We start from the raw sequence: 15,202 nt of genomic DNA, 5'->3' as shown, positions 1-15,202 counted from the left end.
CGAGGACTATGCGGCCCTAACAACCTTACTCTTCCTCCTTTTCTTGTATGATTAACAAACAATAAATCTTTGCCTGATGAAAGAAGTTTGGTTCTAAAAGCTAGCATCAAGATTTTTGTCCATTTTTGGTTGACCTAATAAAGAAACTACAACTTAGATTTTAGAATCTGTCTTATGGTCAACAGAGTTTCCCATGTTTATTTAAACAACAGTACATAATAGTAAATAAAATACAGTTGTTTCTGCCATGCTTTTCACCATAAAATATATTGTAATCTCAACCCCTCCAGGAGCTACCAAAGCCAATTCTACCTCTAAACCAAGCAGCATCTGAAACATGGGATTAAAAGAGTTATTGAGTCCCACACAGCAGTTGTCGACAAAAGGATATATTTGACTTCTTTAGGAAGCAGAAGAACTGGTGGGATGTTGCTGCAGTCACAGACAGCATCTGCAACCAGGAAAAGGAGATTGCTGTTTGTAATTTGCTGTGCCACAAACATCCTGTAAGAGTGAGAAAGTGTCTCCTATTAGACAATGTTTTCAATGGAAGGTGGTAAAACATGCTTTTGCCCTCCTTTCCCCACCACAAGAGGACGTCTTGGGTTGAAGGAATAGGAAGAGCAGAAAAAAAAAAAAACCAATAGGAAGAGGTTAATATTATCTGTCTGTCTGTCTGTCTTTGTTTGTTTCATTCATTTCAGATGACTCGCAAGGGAATTGGTTCAAACCTGAGAATACAGTTTTAAAAAATAATTTAAAACATCACATTTAAACAGTATATTAATTAAAAAAAACATACAAACATATAAAAAATAAAGCACACACTGAGAAGACTCAAAGGAGCCTGTTTAATGTTAAACTAATTTTGGTTCTATTTTATATAACGGATAATTTAGTTTATATAACTGATAATTGACTGCCAGCCTCAATACTTTTCCTTTGTAGATGGTGGATAAGAAATCTTGGAAGTATTGTGGACTGAGATGTTAATATCCTAGTGCAGCCAGCTTTTGTGTGCTTATGAACTGTTTTCTGTGACAGCTGATGTAGGAATGCATCTTAATAAAAAGTGCATTCCGGTGTGCACACATGTTCATATGCATTTAATGGGCTGTGGGTTAAAATAATGTTTGCCTCCAACAGATTTGGTATGATAAGAATGGTGATTCATGTATATATGTTGTTGTCTTCATCTTATGGCAATCCTATGAATGAGAGACTGCCAAGGAACCCTATCAACAACAGTCCTGCTCAACATATACTAATGGGTAAAACATTGTGCCTGTTTGTGGAAGATCTAGTTACATGTGTGTTTATCCAAGCATGCATGCAGATGTGCACATGTATGCACGTACATCAATCAAAGCACATTTACTTAAGTGACAGCTTTGTAGATTCTGATTGTGTTCCCAAGAGAAATATGTATAGACCTGTACATGTATCTGCACATTAAGTCACATTTGTAAAACTATGTACAGAGTCAGCATGTGCCAATGGTTAGTATGTCAGACTTGGATTGAGGAAACCCACATTGAAGTCTTCTCTGTCAGGAAATGAGTGATTTCACTGGGTCATTGGCTCTCAGTCAGTGAAATTCAATAGGCCTCTATCTCTCAATCTAACCTATTTCATAGGGTTGTTATAAGGATAATAATGGGGGAGTGGAGAGAACCATGTATGGTGACTTGAGATCCTTGAGAGAAAAACAGTAGATAAAAATAATGAATCGATCTACATAGAGGAGCCCCATTCAAAACACGATTATAGCATGTGTACTTTAACTTCAATGTAGTGTCTTTTCCATTGCAAGCCAAAAAGTATTGAATCAGGTGGTGAAGTGGTCATCTTCAGTATGGCTTACAGAGCAAAACGTTCACCTCTATTTTAAGCTGTTACAAATAAGGAACAGATAGAGGTTGGAAATTCACAAGTACTATGCAGTGTGCCTGAGCACTGGGCTCATGTACTTTTGTTGTATTGAACTGCCTTTTTGCTGCATGGTTACTTTAAATATTTTCTCAAAACAAAGTGTTCCTAAGTTTGACAACTGACACATCCAAAGGAAGTGTCATGTTTCTGTTACTTCTCGCAGCCAGAGATTGCTATGGTGCTTTACTGCCCTCTGCTGGGAACCTGTGGGTGATGAGTGTGTCACGCACTGACGTCCCTAGAAAACCTATGGGAGACTGCCAGTCTTAACATTTAGCACCAGATGTCCAGTTCTTGCATCAGTCTTTGTGCAGGGTTCATTCATTTCAACAGGCAGCAATTTGTCCTGCAAATTTGTTGTAACTAGTAAACTAGACTTTGTAAACTGAATTTTTAAAAAGAAACCTATACAGACTGAATACTTAGAAAGACTATGTCATGATAATAGTACTTGGAATGCTTAATGTGCATTATGAGTTGAAAGGACTTGGAAGGTAGTCTAATACACCTTGTTCAATACAGAATTTTGGGTGCCGAAGGTGGCTGTGACATCCCCTCTAGATGCACCCGCTGTTTAATACCTTGTGATGGACAGACTATCGCCTCCTTTGTTTCATTGCTCTTACAACTAGGAAGTCTCTTCTAATGCTTAATTGAAACCTGCTTGCCTATAATTTTCATCCAGAGGTTATAGTGTTGTCATCTAGATCAACATAAAGACATCTCCACAAATAGCCCTTCAGCTTCAGGTATTTGAAGACTACTCTCATCTCTCTCCTTAATCTTTTCTCCAGGCTAAACATACCTAGCTCTTTCAGGAAGACCTTGTAGGACATCTCCAGTGTTATCCTTGAAATGTAGCAACCAAGAACTGGATAGAGTGTACTAAACCTAGCCAGATTAACACAGAATAGAATGCAGCTTCCCCTGTTTGCAACTGGGACATTATACTTCTGCTTACAAAACCTAACTTTGCATTAACCTTTTAAGCAAGCTCATAGCTTGTGATGATCTCTGGCATCTAGTGATTTTTCACATGGCCTTCCTCTTCTATTTCTTTACTGAATATAATTTATTTTTGTTTACTTTCATTTCTTCTGTTTCAATACAGTGTTCCAGCCTCTTCAGATTGTTCTAAATCTGGATTCTGTTTGTGTTTTTAGATATCTGTCCTAGCATTGTAATGTTTTACAAATGTGATAAGTGTTCTTAATACTTCTTTCTCAAAAACATTTAGAAAAATGTTAAACAGCACAGGCAATAGGACAGAACCCTGTAGCCCTCCACATAAAACCTCTCTTCAAGCAGATGCAGAGGTATTTTAATGAGATCTCATTGGATAGAGCTATCCAACCAGTCGTGAATCCACATAATAGTAGTACTGTAAACACTACCAATGGAACTACTTTTCCATGATGGTGGATCTGCATATTCCTGTGAGGCAAGAGGCTATGCTGACAGAAACAATACTGCTGGTAGGGTGCCCCATATCAAACAGGCTTTTGCTGAGGAACCATGTAAATATGCCAAACAGCTACTGGGCGGCAGCAGTAGTTGGACACTGGCAGAGGATCTCTCAGAGACAACAGAAGGGATACCATAACTAACACTTGTTAGTACTGTGCAGAAGGCAGCATGGTAAACTCCCTTTGAATGTCTTTTACCAGAAAATCCCTATAAAGAGATAATCCAAATGGAAACAAGACATTGTGCCAAATGATGGCACTCCCAGGTTGGAAGGAACTCGAGACGCTACTGTTGTACAGCACAGGACAACTATGAGTATGGCTGTGGCTAATGACACGACTGGACACAAGTCAAAAGGATGTTCAGCTGTTGATGTGCTCAGAAGTGAAAGGAAAGTCTGAAGCTGCACAACACATATAGGAACAAGTATAAATCAGGGGAAGCTAGAGATATTAAAACAAGAAATTGAACATATAAACATTGCAATACTTGGGGTTGAGTGAGCTAAAATGGACAGGAGTTGGACATTTGCACAGTGTTTAACTCAGGAAATAAAAACCTAAGAAGAAATGGGGGTGTGGCATTAGTGAGGAGAGATGTAGCAAAAGCAGCCAAAGGATATAATACAAAGTCTGACCAAATAAAGCCACCTCGATTATTTTTGATAGAGAGGTGAGATACAAATAATTTATTTTATTTTATTATTATTTAATAATATCAATAAAACTTTAGGTAAAAGCCATCAATATAACCATAATCCAAGTTTATACTTCAGCTACAAAGGCAGAAGAAGAAGAAGAAGAAGAAGAAGAAGAAATTGAAAGATTCTGTGCTGGAGTCCAGGAGGACATTGATCACAAACCAAAGCAGGACTTTTGTTAATCATAGGTGATTGGAATGCAAAAGTAGGAAATAACAGAATCACAGACTGTAGGATAATTTGGCCAAGGATCAAGAAATGAAGCAGGAGAGTGACTGACTGAATGTTTCAAGGTCCCATTTCAAAAAAAGATATCCTACTTATCATTACAAAGAACTTATTTACTGTAAAAACTGTTTGAAAGTGGAATAGACTGCCTTGGGTGGTGGTAGTGGACTCTCCTTTTTTGGAAGATTTTACACATAAGTTGGATGATCATTGTTCAGGAGTGCTTTAGTTGCATATTCCTGCACTGCTGGGGTTTGGGCTAGATAGCCCTTGCTCCCCTTCCAACTCTACTATTCGGCACTTAAGGCACGGTAAATGTATGAATAACTGCTTGCACACATGTGGAAAGAAATACTTGAGTCCTCAGCAGTTATTATTGCTGCTTTAGGACTGGCATTAACAAGCATATGGCTAGAAGTGGTTCTGAGTTGCAGGTAAATTCAGAATCAAGGAATGTTAACAGGGGACTGAGAAAAGGCAGAATTACTCAGCACCTTCTTTGCCTCAGTGTTCTCAGAAAAGGAAAAGGGTGCTCAGCCTGAGGGTAATGGAGCAGAGGACACAACAGGAGCAAAGAGGCACAGAATAAGTAAAAAGGTAGTACGGGAATACCAGGTTAATCTAAATGAATTTAAGTCTCTGGGACCAGATGAACTACATCCAAGAATATTAAAAGAACTAGCAAATGTAATATTGGAGCCATTGGCAATAATCTTTGAGAACTCCTGGGGAACAGGAGAAGTCCCAGCAGACTGGAGGAGGGCAAACGTTGTTCCCATCTTCAAAAAGGGGAAGAAAGAGGATCCAAACAATTAGCGTCCAGTTAGTCTGACATCAATACCAGGAAAGATTCTGGAGCAGATCATTAAACAGAGAGTCTGTGAACATCTAGAAGGGAATACCATAATCACAAAAAGTCAACATGGGTTTCTCAAAAACAAGTCATGCTAGACTAAGCTGATCTCTTTTTTTGTTAAAACTACAAGCTTGGTAGATGCAGGGAACACGATAGACATAGCATATTTCAGTAAGGCCTCTGACAGGGTTCCCCATGACATTCTTGCAAACAAGCTAGTAAAATGTGGGCTCGACAAATGCAACTATTAGGTGGTTTTGTAATTGGTTGGTTGGCCAAACCCAAAGGATGCTCAACAGTAGCCCCATTTCATCCTGGAGAGAAGTGACTAGCAGGGTGCCACAGGGTTCTTTCCTGTGCTTTCAACATCTTTATGAATGACTTGGATGAAAGAATAGGGGCATGCTTATCAAATTTGCAGATGACACAAAATTAGGAGGGATAGCTAATACCCCAAAGGACAGGATGAAAATTCAAAATGACCTTAATAGATTTGAAAGCTGGACCAAAACTAACAAAATGAATTTCAACAAGGAGAAACGTAAGGTACTGCACTTAAGGCAAGAAAATGAAATGCATAGATATTGGGTGGGGGACACTTGGCTTAAGGAGAGTATGTGTGAAAGGGATCTAGAAGTCCTAGTAGACCACAAGTTGAAAATGAGTCAGCAGTGTGATGCAGCAGCTAAAAAGGCCAATGTGATTCTATGCTGCATCAATAGAAGTATAGGGTGTAGATCAAGGGAAGTAATAGTGTCACTTTATTCTGCTCTGGTCATGCCCCACCTGGGAATACTATGTCCAGTTCTGGGCACCACAATTCAAAAGGGATGTTGCCAGAAAATGGTGAAAGGTCTGGAAACTGAGGAACGACCTAGGGAGCTGGGGATGTTTAGCCTGGAGTAGAGAAGGTTAAGAGGTGATATGATAGCCTTGTTTAAGTATTTGAAGGGGTGTCATATTGAGGATGGAGCAAACTTGTTTTCTGCTGCTCCAGAGAACAGGACCCAGAAGAATGGATGCAAGCTCCAGGAAAAGAGATTCCACCTCAACATTGGGAGGAACTTCCTGACAGTAAGGGCTGTTTGACAGTGGAACACACTCCTTCCTCGGAGTGTAGTGGAGTCCCCTTCCTTGGAGGTCTTTAAACAGAGGCTGGATGTCCATCTGTTGGGGATGCTTTGATTGTGAGTCCTGCATGGTAGAATGGGGTTGGACTGGATGGTCCTTGTGGTCTCCTTCAACTATGGTTCTATGATTAGAGACATTGGAAGGATAAAAACAGAATTCAAAGATGTAGCTGTGTTAATTCTGTAGAATCAATATGTAGAGAGATCTTGTAGCACCTTTGAGACTAACTAAAAGAAAGAAGTTTGCAGCATGAGCTTTTGTAGACTTAAGTCTACTTCTTCACATGCATTTAGTTGTGTATTTCTGCATGGCAAGGTTTAGGACTAAATGCATCTGAGGAAGTAGACTTAAGTCTGAAAGCTCATCCTGCCAAACTCTTTCTTTCAGTTAGTCTCAAAAGTGCTACATGATCTCTTTACAAGGGATAGTTAGTTTTCAAAACAGATTACCCTGGGGAGCCCAACAGAAAATAGTGGGGAGGGGAGAAGGAGCAAATTTCTTACTTCTGACAGTCTCCACATTCAATGATGCCATTGGTTTCTTTGATGGCAGGCTCATACACAAACACTGGGTATTCTGTATCACAAGGCTGCAGCATGTCATGCTTCTTATGCTTGTGAGCTAGAACAGAAGAAAGAAGGCAGGTGATATAACTGAGTCTTGAACTAGGTTGAGTTGCAGGGGGTGGGAGAGTAAAAGGGCAGCAGAAGGAAACTGACCTCTAAAACAAAATGCATGGATAATGATAGCCACTAGATGGTGTGGAAGAACCAGTTTATGAGGACATCCTGGAAATATGACTGTTTGACTTCCTCTGGCCCAAACCGGAATATAAATGACAGGATGCTCATTGGTAGAAAATCACTATACACAAGGTTAATAACAAAAGCATTTGGCAAGTGAAATTCAGTGTTAATTGAAATCTAGTTTCAAAACTCGTGAACATATGGTCTAAGTGGGGAAAATGAATTCCCTTGCTTCAAGGGAGGCTTTTTGCTAGCTTTATAACTGGATGTAAAATAGTGGGAAGGGGACTATTGCAGCTCCAAATTTTAGTAAACTGCTATTTATACAAAAGGAATAAGGGAGAGGGAAAAAGAAAAAAGAAATGTGGCAACACCTTTAAAACTACATGGTTTTTATTTATTGATTGCTGCTAATTCTGTAAGAAAGCACCCTGTCCAGAAACAAAAGACTGTGCTAAAGCCATACAGGCCCACCAGCTCACAATCCTGGAAACTACAAATGAAGCACTATAGAACAAATAGCCCAAACTTATGTATTTGTGTGGGAAGTTTGTGACTGTAACTCCCAGCCAGCATACCCAATGATCCAGAATGATGGGAATACAACCACTCGTGTTCCTCAGGTTCCCCACCTCTCTCTTAGAGGGACAAATGAAAGTCTGGATAATTTAACCGCCTTGCATATTTAAACACGCAGATTTAGTGTAATAAATGATACTGGATCAAGCACATTCCCTTGATGCCTTACTGAAATAAGGAGGAGTCATGTAGATTATGATTTAGTGCATACTCTGTTTATCGCCGTGGTGAAAGCACTGCAATGTGTGCTGCAGATTCTCTGCTTGACCAGCCTGACACTTAGAATATTATTAATGCAAATCAGGTACCTTACCTCTCATAAAAATAATTCCACTAAAATTGTAAAACTATATATAGAAAGATAACAATGAACATTCTGCTCATTCAAAAACAGAAAGAGGGGAGAGAGACAGAAAGAGATTTTCTTTTGTGTAATGAATACTGCAGATACTGTAAATGCCACATATTGTGATCTGTGCCACTCACTTTGACCTACAAAATAAGGAACTGATTTTTGGTTTTCAAAAGCCTGTTTGTTTTTTTAAAACCCCCCAGTTTCCATAAAGGAATTTAGGATGATATACTTGCTTTCTCCCTTGATTGTCACAACAACCCTGTCAGATAGATTCATTGGGAGAGAGTGAGTGGCCCAAAACCACCTTTCAGGAGACGTGGTGCCAAACAAGAAAGTGAACCTGCATCTTTATGGCCTGTGCTGTGTCCAACTCTTTTAACAACACTATTTCTAGAAAATCTAAGATTTTGGTTGTCACAAAAGTTGATATGCTGCCATCTTGATACAAAACCTGTGGGAATTGTGTAACTCTCCTTGCCTCCCACTAGGGAGCAAACATAAGAAAGCCACAACCACATCTGAGGTAATTTGGAAACATGCCCCCAATATGGTTTCCACATAACTGATGTTCTTCTAAGTGCAAGGATCTCCTGCAATTCCATTCTTAAGGAAGCACCTTCTTTTTTGTATGTCTATGACTTTTTCTAGGTAGCATTTGCTAAATCCTGTAATTTGCACACAGGAGGCAGCACTATCAATGTTGTGCTGTGCTCTTTAGACCTACAGCCAACCAAAACATTTACAAAAGCCCTAATAGTCATTATTGCTGATACAAGGCTAAGGGCCATGCACATTCACCCAAATCTGGATTATTTACTGATCATGGCACTTGCATATGAGGATTCTGAGAGGCAGACAGAAGGAGAACAGTTCAACCTTGTTTGTATCAGCAAGCATGGCTTAGCACTGTAGAGGAAGCTTGCGTTGTTCTTAACATATATGGAACAACAGATATGATCAATCACAGCAGCTCAGCAAATAGATATTAGACAAAGTGGCTTACCCCCTTACCACTCCACAATTTGGGATTCCCTCATAGGACCCCTTGCAGCTCCATCTAATGCCGAGACCATTATTTTTTTCCATGGAGGTTAAAATAGTAATGATCTCACCCACAGGAACTTCTGTATGCCTCCTGACCCTTTTTCCTTTTGATCAAACTCTTTCACAAGATATGAGAGGAAAAAGCAGACTTTTAAAGTTTCTTTTCACCAGTTCCTTCAGGTCCCTCAACCTTTTACTTTGAAGCTGGCAGTCTGCCCCAGCTCGCTTTTCCAGGGATGCTTCATCTATCCAAAATTAGACTTGCTCCAGCTCTACAAATGGCAGGGCTTAGGGGGCTTGGGATATTTTATTACAGTGCTGTCTAAAATGGATCGGGATTCTACTAGTGGTGTGAACCAAGCCATGAGGACACACTGAAATCTGTGATGTCCAAAGTAGGATCCTCCAATCTATCTTTACTTTATTCTCCCCAAGTGTAGAATTTCTCCAGGATGGCCTTGAACTACTGTATATACTCAACTATAAGTCGACCTCATGTCTAAGTCAAGGGCAGGTTTTGGGGCCAAAATTATTGATTTTGATATGACCTGTGGATAAATTGAGAATAAAATCTAGGGGCATTTAACAAAGGAGCTAAAGGATGAAGGAAGGGAAAACAATGCCAAAGAACGTACATAATTCCAGCAAGCATAACTGTTCATGCTCACCCTAAATACTGGATGGATGAGAGAATTGGGGGGGGGGGAGTGTTTGTGCTTCCAGGATAGATTGCACTTTTGCTTTTTACCAGGGGATGGTTCCTTTTAAATATGAGAATTAAAATATAGTATTTAAATTGACCCATGGATAAGTTGATTCAGGATTTTCAGTTTAATTTTTTGACTTAAATTTCTAGACTTAGACATGAGTATATACAGTAGGTCTGAAACACTGCACCCTCCCTAGACCCCAAGTGGATGATGTAATTGCTTCATGCTTGACTACAGAGGCACAGCCTGTGATTCTGCCCTGCCTAGTCCACCAGAGACAGAATAGCTATGGGGTGCTTCAGCAGTTCTACAGTAGATCCAGCGTGTGGTACTTGGCTCAGTACAGATACAGTTCCACACGTAGAACAACTAGACAACACTATGCTGAGACATGCAGGATTGCAGCCAATGTTTACATCTGTGATTCCACACTCAGCAAAGAATGTGCCCTCTAAGGATTCACCAAACTTGCACCTGAGCCCCTAAAAACGTTTTTCTAAGCCTCCCCCCCCCGGGTATTATGACTGTCTTTTTAGTGGCCATCATCTTAGCACAGCCTCCTAATCCATCCTACAACCAAATCTTTCTTCCTTTTAAAGCAATCCTGCTTCATTGTGATGAGGTTTTAGAACAATTTAACAATCTTCTAGACCAGCAGAAGGAGAATGTGCAGGTAAGAAAAAAAATCCTACCTTCTTTGGAACTTCATTAATTCAGTGCAAATGTAAGGAATGGAAGATAGAGGGGGTACTGGGGATTTAATCCAAGTATTGTGCTCCAGATGTTCTGGAAGTCATAGAGACTGATTTTATGGAAAATTCAAAATCCATCAGTAGCAATACCTTTATTGGACAAATGTCAAAGCATAGATTTTTATGCAAGATCATTTTATACTGGCTCATTTTTCTCTGTCTACTAACTGCTTTTTAAATGGAGCAGAGGTAATTTCCCCCCAAATAGACCGAGGAGTTCCCTGTACACAGCAACAGCAATAACAAGAGTACACACCATTGAGCCTGAAGAGTTGGAAGGAATTCAGTCAGCTGCTAATGATGGGGCATGATGCAGTGCAGCTATCATAACATTTAGAGCATGGTAATTTCCACTCCCATCCCCCAGTTTCTCTCTACCGATGTCTGTTAACTTAATGCTGGTGTATCAACAGCAAAAGGAAGCAAAATATCAGTCCTCCTCCCCCATTTCATGTTATTTTTGAAGCATCATATGCTGGAGGGGGGAAGGCACAGAAATCATGTTGATCTGGAAAAATGGCACCAGGGAGAGATTTTGAATTACAGGAGAGAAGTTAGTTGTTAGCTGGGAATCCCCAAGATATTTGGCCAGGGCAGGTAGTTGCCCTTGTGAACCGAGATCTTCACCTCTGTATTATTTGTTGCAGATATTGCAATAGGTGATAGACAAATAAAAACCAATTAAAACAATACTAAGAACAAAACATGTTTAAAACACATTAAAATACTCTTTATAACCCCCTAAAACAGTCTAAAAGATGGATACAGTGATAAGATTGCAGGAGAACAATGGTCTAGAAAGACCCATACATTCATATAATTTGTAGACATATTTAGAATGAAGGAGAAAATAGGATGGATAGAACCCATTTAATTTTTTTTCCGGAAGCTTTTTGAAACAGATTTGGCTCCTTATATTCCTTGAGCTTATTGGAAAATGTGATTAATGTTACAGGGCAATAGCTGTGAAGATCTATGTATTCATCCTAGCAGTACATCTCTACCTCCATCTCTTTTTTATTATCCATTTTACATTATCTGAGTTCATATGAAAAACAATCTTCTTCAGCCAATTTTATTAAGATTTGTATAGAAAAAATTTTTATGTTTTGTTACTCTTTACATATGTTACATGTACATCCCTGCTGCTATCGATTATTTCAAGGTTATTCCTGAACCAGTAAGTATATCAACTTTTAGTCTAAACTGGTATATTTATACCAATTTATTGGATGGCATGATAATTAAGCAGAGTTACATCTCTGTTGCTGTCTGGACAGTAATTAGGAACTGCCCAAGTTGTAACTTAATTCAGAGCTTTGAGTAAAAATTGTTATGGATGTTCTCTTTTTTTGCCTGAAGAATAAAATATTTTTGCTATATATTTACTTACCATGATGGAAAACAGACTTGGCTGTGTAGGTCATATGGAAAAAGAAATGAAGATGTGGATCCATGATGACATGTTCACAAGATGTTGTCACAATGTCATTGTGCAGACACACACACACATGGGAGGGATGGGAAATGAAGGAAGAAAGAGAAAGAATGACATGATGGTGAAATGATTAAGGAATCTGGAGTCTTCTAATTTGATGACAGCATGATAGATGGAAGAATACTCATCTATGAAAGTAATTTTCAAAAAAGTTAACCAAACTGCAGTTTCATGAGTGCTACTGCTATTTCCCTCATTGCTGCCTTACATAGAATCATAGAATCATAGAATCATAGAGTTGGAAGAGATCACAAGGGCCATCCAGTCCAAACCCCTGCCATGCAGGAAATCCAAATCAAAGCATCCCTGACAGATGGCCATCTAGCCTCTGCTTAAAGACCTCCAAGGAAGGAGACTCCACTACACTACGGGGGAGTTTGTTCCACTGTCGAACAGCCCTTACTGTCAGGAAGTTCTTCCTAATGTTGAGGTGGAATCTCTTTTCCTGCAGCTTGCATCCATTGTTCTGGGTCCTGTTCTCTGGAGCAGCAGAAAACAAGCTTGCTCCCTCCTCAATGTGACATCCTTTCAAATATTTAAACAGGGCTATCATATCACCTCTTAACCTTCTCTTCTCCAGGCTAAACATCCCCAGCTTCCTGAGTCGTTCCTCATAGGGCAAGGTTTCCAGACCTTTCACCATTTTAGTCGCCCTCCTCTGGACACGCTCCAGTTTCTCAATGTCCTTTTTGAATTGTGGTGCCCAGAACTGGACACAATATTCCAGGTGGGGCCTGACCAGAGCAGAATACAGTGGCACTATTACTTCTCTTGATCTAGACACTATACTTTTATTGATGCAGCCTAGAATTGCATTGGCCTTTTTAGCTGCCGCATCACACTGTTGACTCATGTTCAACTTATGGTCTACTTGGACTCCTAGATCTCTTTCACATGCACTTTCATTCAGCAATGTGTCTCCTATCCTATATCTGTGCATTTCATTTTTCTGCCCTAAGTGCAGTACCTTACATTTCTCTGTGTTGAATTTCATTTTGTTAGCTTTGGCCCAGCTTTCTAGTCCATTCAGATCATTTTGAATGTTGGTCCTGTCCTCTGGAGTATTAACTGTTCCTCCTAATTTGGTGTCGTCTGCAAATTTGATAAGTGTGCTCCCAATTCTGTCATCCAGGTCATTGATAAAGATGTTGAATAGCACTGGGCCCAGGACAGAGCCCTGTGGGATCCCACTGGTCACTTCCCTCCAGGAGGAAAAAGAGCCATTGTTGAGCACCCTTTGGGTTCGGACGGTCAACCAATTACAGATCCATTTAACAGTTACTTTATCTAGCCCACATTTTACAAGCTTGTTTGCAAGAATATCATGGGAAACCTTGTCAAAGGCCTTACTGAAATCAAGATATACTATATCCACAGCATTCCCTTCATCTACCAAGCTGGTAATTTTATCAAAGAAAGAGATTAGATTTGTCTGACATGACTTGTTTCTCTGAAACCCATGTTGAGTTTTTGTGATTATGGCATTGCTTTCTAGATGTTCACAGACTCTCTGTTTAATGATCTGCTCTAAAATCTTTCCTGGTATGGATGTCAGACTAACTGGACGATAATTGTTGGGTTCCTCTTTTTTTCCCTTTTTGAAGATGGGGACGTTTGCCCTCCGCCAGTCTGCTGGGACTTCTCCTGTTCTCCAGGAGTTCTCAAAGATTATTGCCAATGGCTCCGATATTACATTTGCCAGTTCTTTTAATACTCTTGGATGTAGTTCATCTGGTCCTGGAGACTTATATTCATTTAGATTAACAAGGTATTCCTCTACTATCTCTTTACTTATTCTGTGCTGAAATTCCCATGTTCTGTCCTCTGCTCCATTATCTTCAGGTTGAGCATCCTTTGCCTTTTCTGAGAAGACTGAGGCAAAGAAGGTGTTGAGTAATTCTGCCTTTTCTCTGTCTGCTGTTAGTATTTTGCCATCTTCTCCACGCAGTGGCCCTATCGTTTCCTTCTTCTTCCTTTTGCTGCAGACATATCCAAAAAAGCCCTTTTTGTTGTTCTTAACCTCTCTAGCAAGCCTGAGTTCATTCTGCGCTTTAGCTTTTCTGACTTTACCCCTGCACATGCCTGCTATTTCTTTGAATTCCTTTTTCGTGATTTCCCCCTTTTTCCATTTCTTATACATGTTCTATTTCAAACTTAGCTCGGTTGAAAGTTCCTTAGTCATCCATCCTGGTTTCTTGAGACACCTCCCGTTTTTCTTTCTCACTGGAACTGTTTGAAATTGTGCCTTCAGTATCTCTCTTTTGAGAAACTCCCATCCAGTCTGAACTCCCTTCTCTTTTAGTATTTCTGACCATGGGATCACCCTCAATACTTCTCTAAGTTCACTGAAATCCGCTCTCCTAAAGTCTAGAATGCGTGTTTGACTATGCCTGGCTTCTCCTCTCCATTGTATAACAAACTCCAGGAGAACATGGTCACTTCCACCTAAGGATCCCACCACTTGCACCCCATTAACCAAGTCATCCTTGTTGGTTAGGATCAGATCCAAAATAGCTGACCCCCCTTGTTGCCTCTTCCACCTTTTGGACCATGAAATAGTCTTCCAGGCAAGTGAGGAATTTGCTAGACCTTGAGGATCTGGCTGAGTTTGACTTCCAACAAATATCAGGATAGTTGAAGTCGCCCATCACTACTACATCTCTCTTTTCTGAGTGTGTGGTCATCTGTTCTAGAAAGGCATAATCCAATTCCTCCGTCTGACTTGGGGGTCTGTAGTAGACTCCCACCATAACATCCTTGTTGTTTCCCTCCCCTTTGATTCTTATCCAGATGCTCTCCACCTGGCTGTCAGTATTGATGTCCTGGATCTCTTCACTGGTGTAAATATCTCTGACATATAGTGCTATTCCTCCTCCTTTCCTGTTTGGCCTATTTCTCTTAAAAAGGTTATACCCCTCTATTTCCACATTCCAATCATGAGACTCATCCCACCAGGTTTCAGTGATGCCTATTATATCATATTTGCTTTGCTGTACTAGGAGTTCAAGTTCATCTTGCTTATTTCCCATGCTCTGTGCATTAGTGTAGAGGCATTGCAGACCACGGGTCCCATTTACTTGTTGCTTGTGCAAGTTTATTTGCCTCCCACTGTTGGATCCTTGCACTTTTTTTCTTGTTTCCTCTATGTCTGTTTGACTATTTTCTCCAGCCCTTTTGCCTTCCTTAATATTGTCTCCCTTCCCC

The 15,202-nt window shown here is 40.0% G+C and overlaps 1 protein-coding gene across 2 annotated transcripts in view; it reads right to left on the bottom strand.

Annotated features, from left to right (window-relative positions):
- Positions 1–15,202, bottom strand: part of LOC121931953 (voltage-dependent calcium channel subunit alpha-2/delta-4-like) — a 58,152-nt gene that overhangs the window by 3,513 nt on the left and 39,437 nt on the right. For both annotated transcript variants that reach the window (XM_042470130.1, XM_042470131.1), the window contains 3 exons: positions 11,894–11,914; positions 6,818–6,935; positions 392–504 (listed from right to left, as the gene is read on the bottom strand). In XM_042470130.1, the coding sequence (XP_042326064.1) occupies positions 392–504; positions 6,818–6,935; positions 11,894–11,914 (252 nt within the window). The remainder of the gene's footprint in view (positions 1–391; positions 505–6,817; positions 6,936–11,893; positions 11,915–15,202) is intronic.

Source organism: Sceloporus undulatus, chromosome 5 (genome assembly GCF_019175285.1).
Source record: "Sceloporus undulatus isolate JIND9_A2432 ecotype Alabama chromosome 5, SceUnd_v1.1, whole genome shotgun sequence".
Taxonomy (NCBI): Eukaryota; Metazoa; Chordata; class Lepidosauria; order Squamata; family Phrynosomatidae; genus Sceloporus; species Sceloporus undulatus.
The sequence above is the reverse complement of the archived record's forward strand: the minus strand, read 5'-3'. Positions and strand labels throughout refer to the sequence as shown.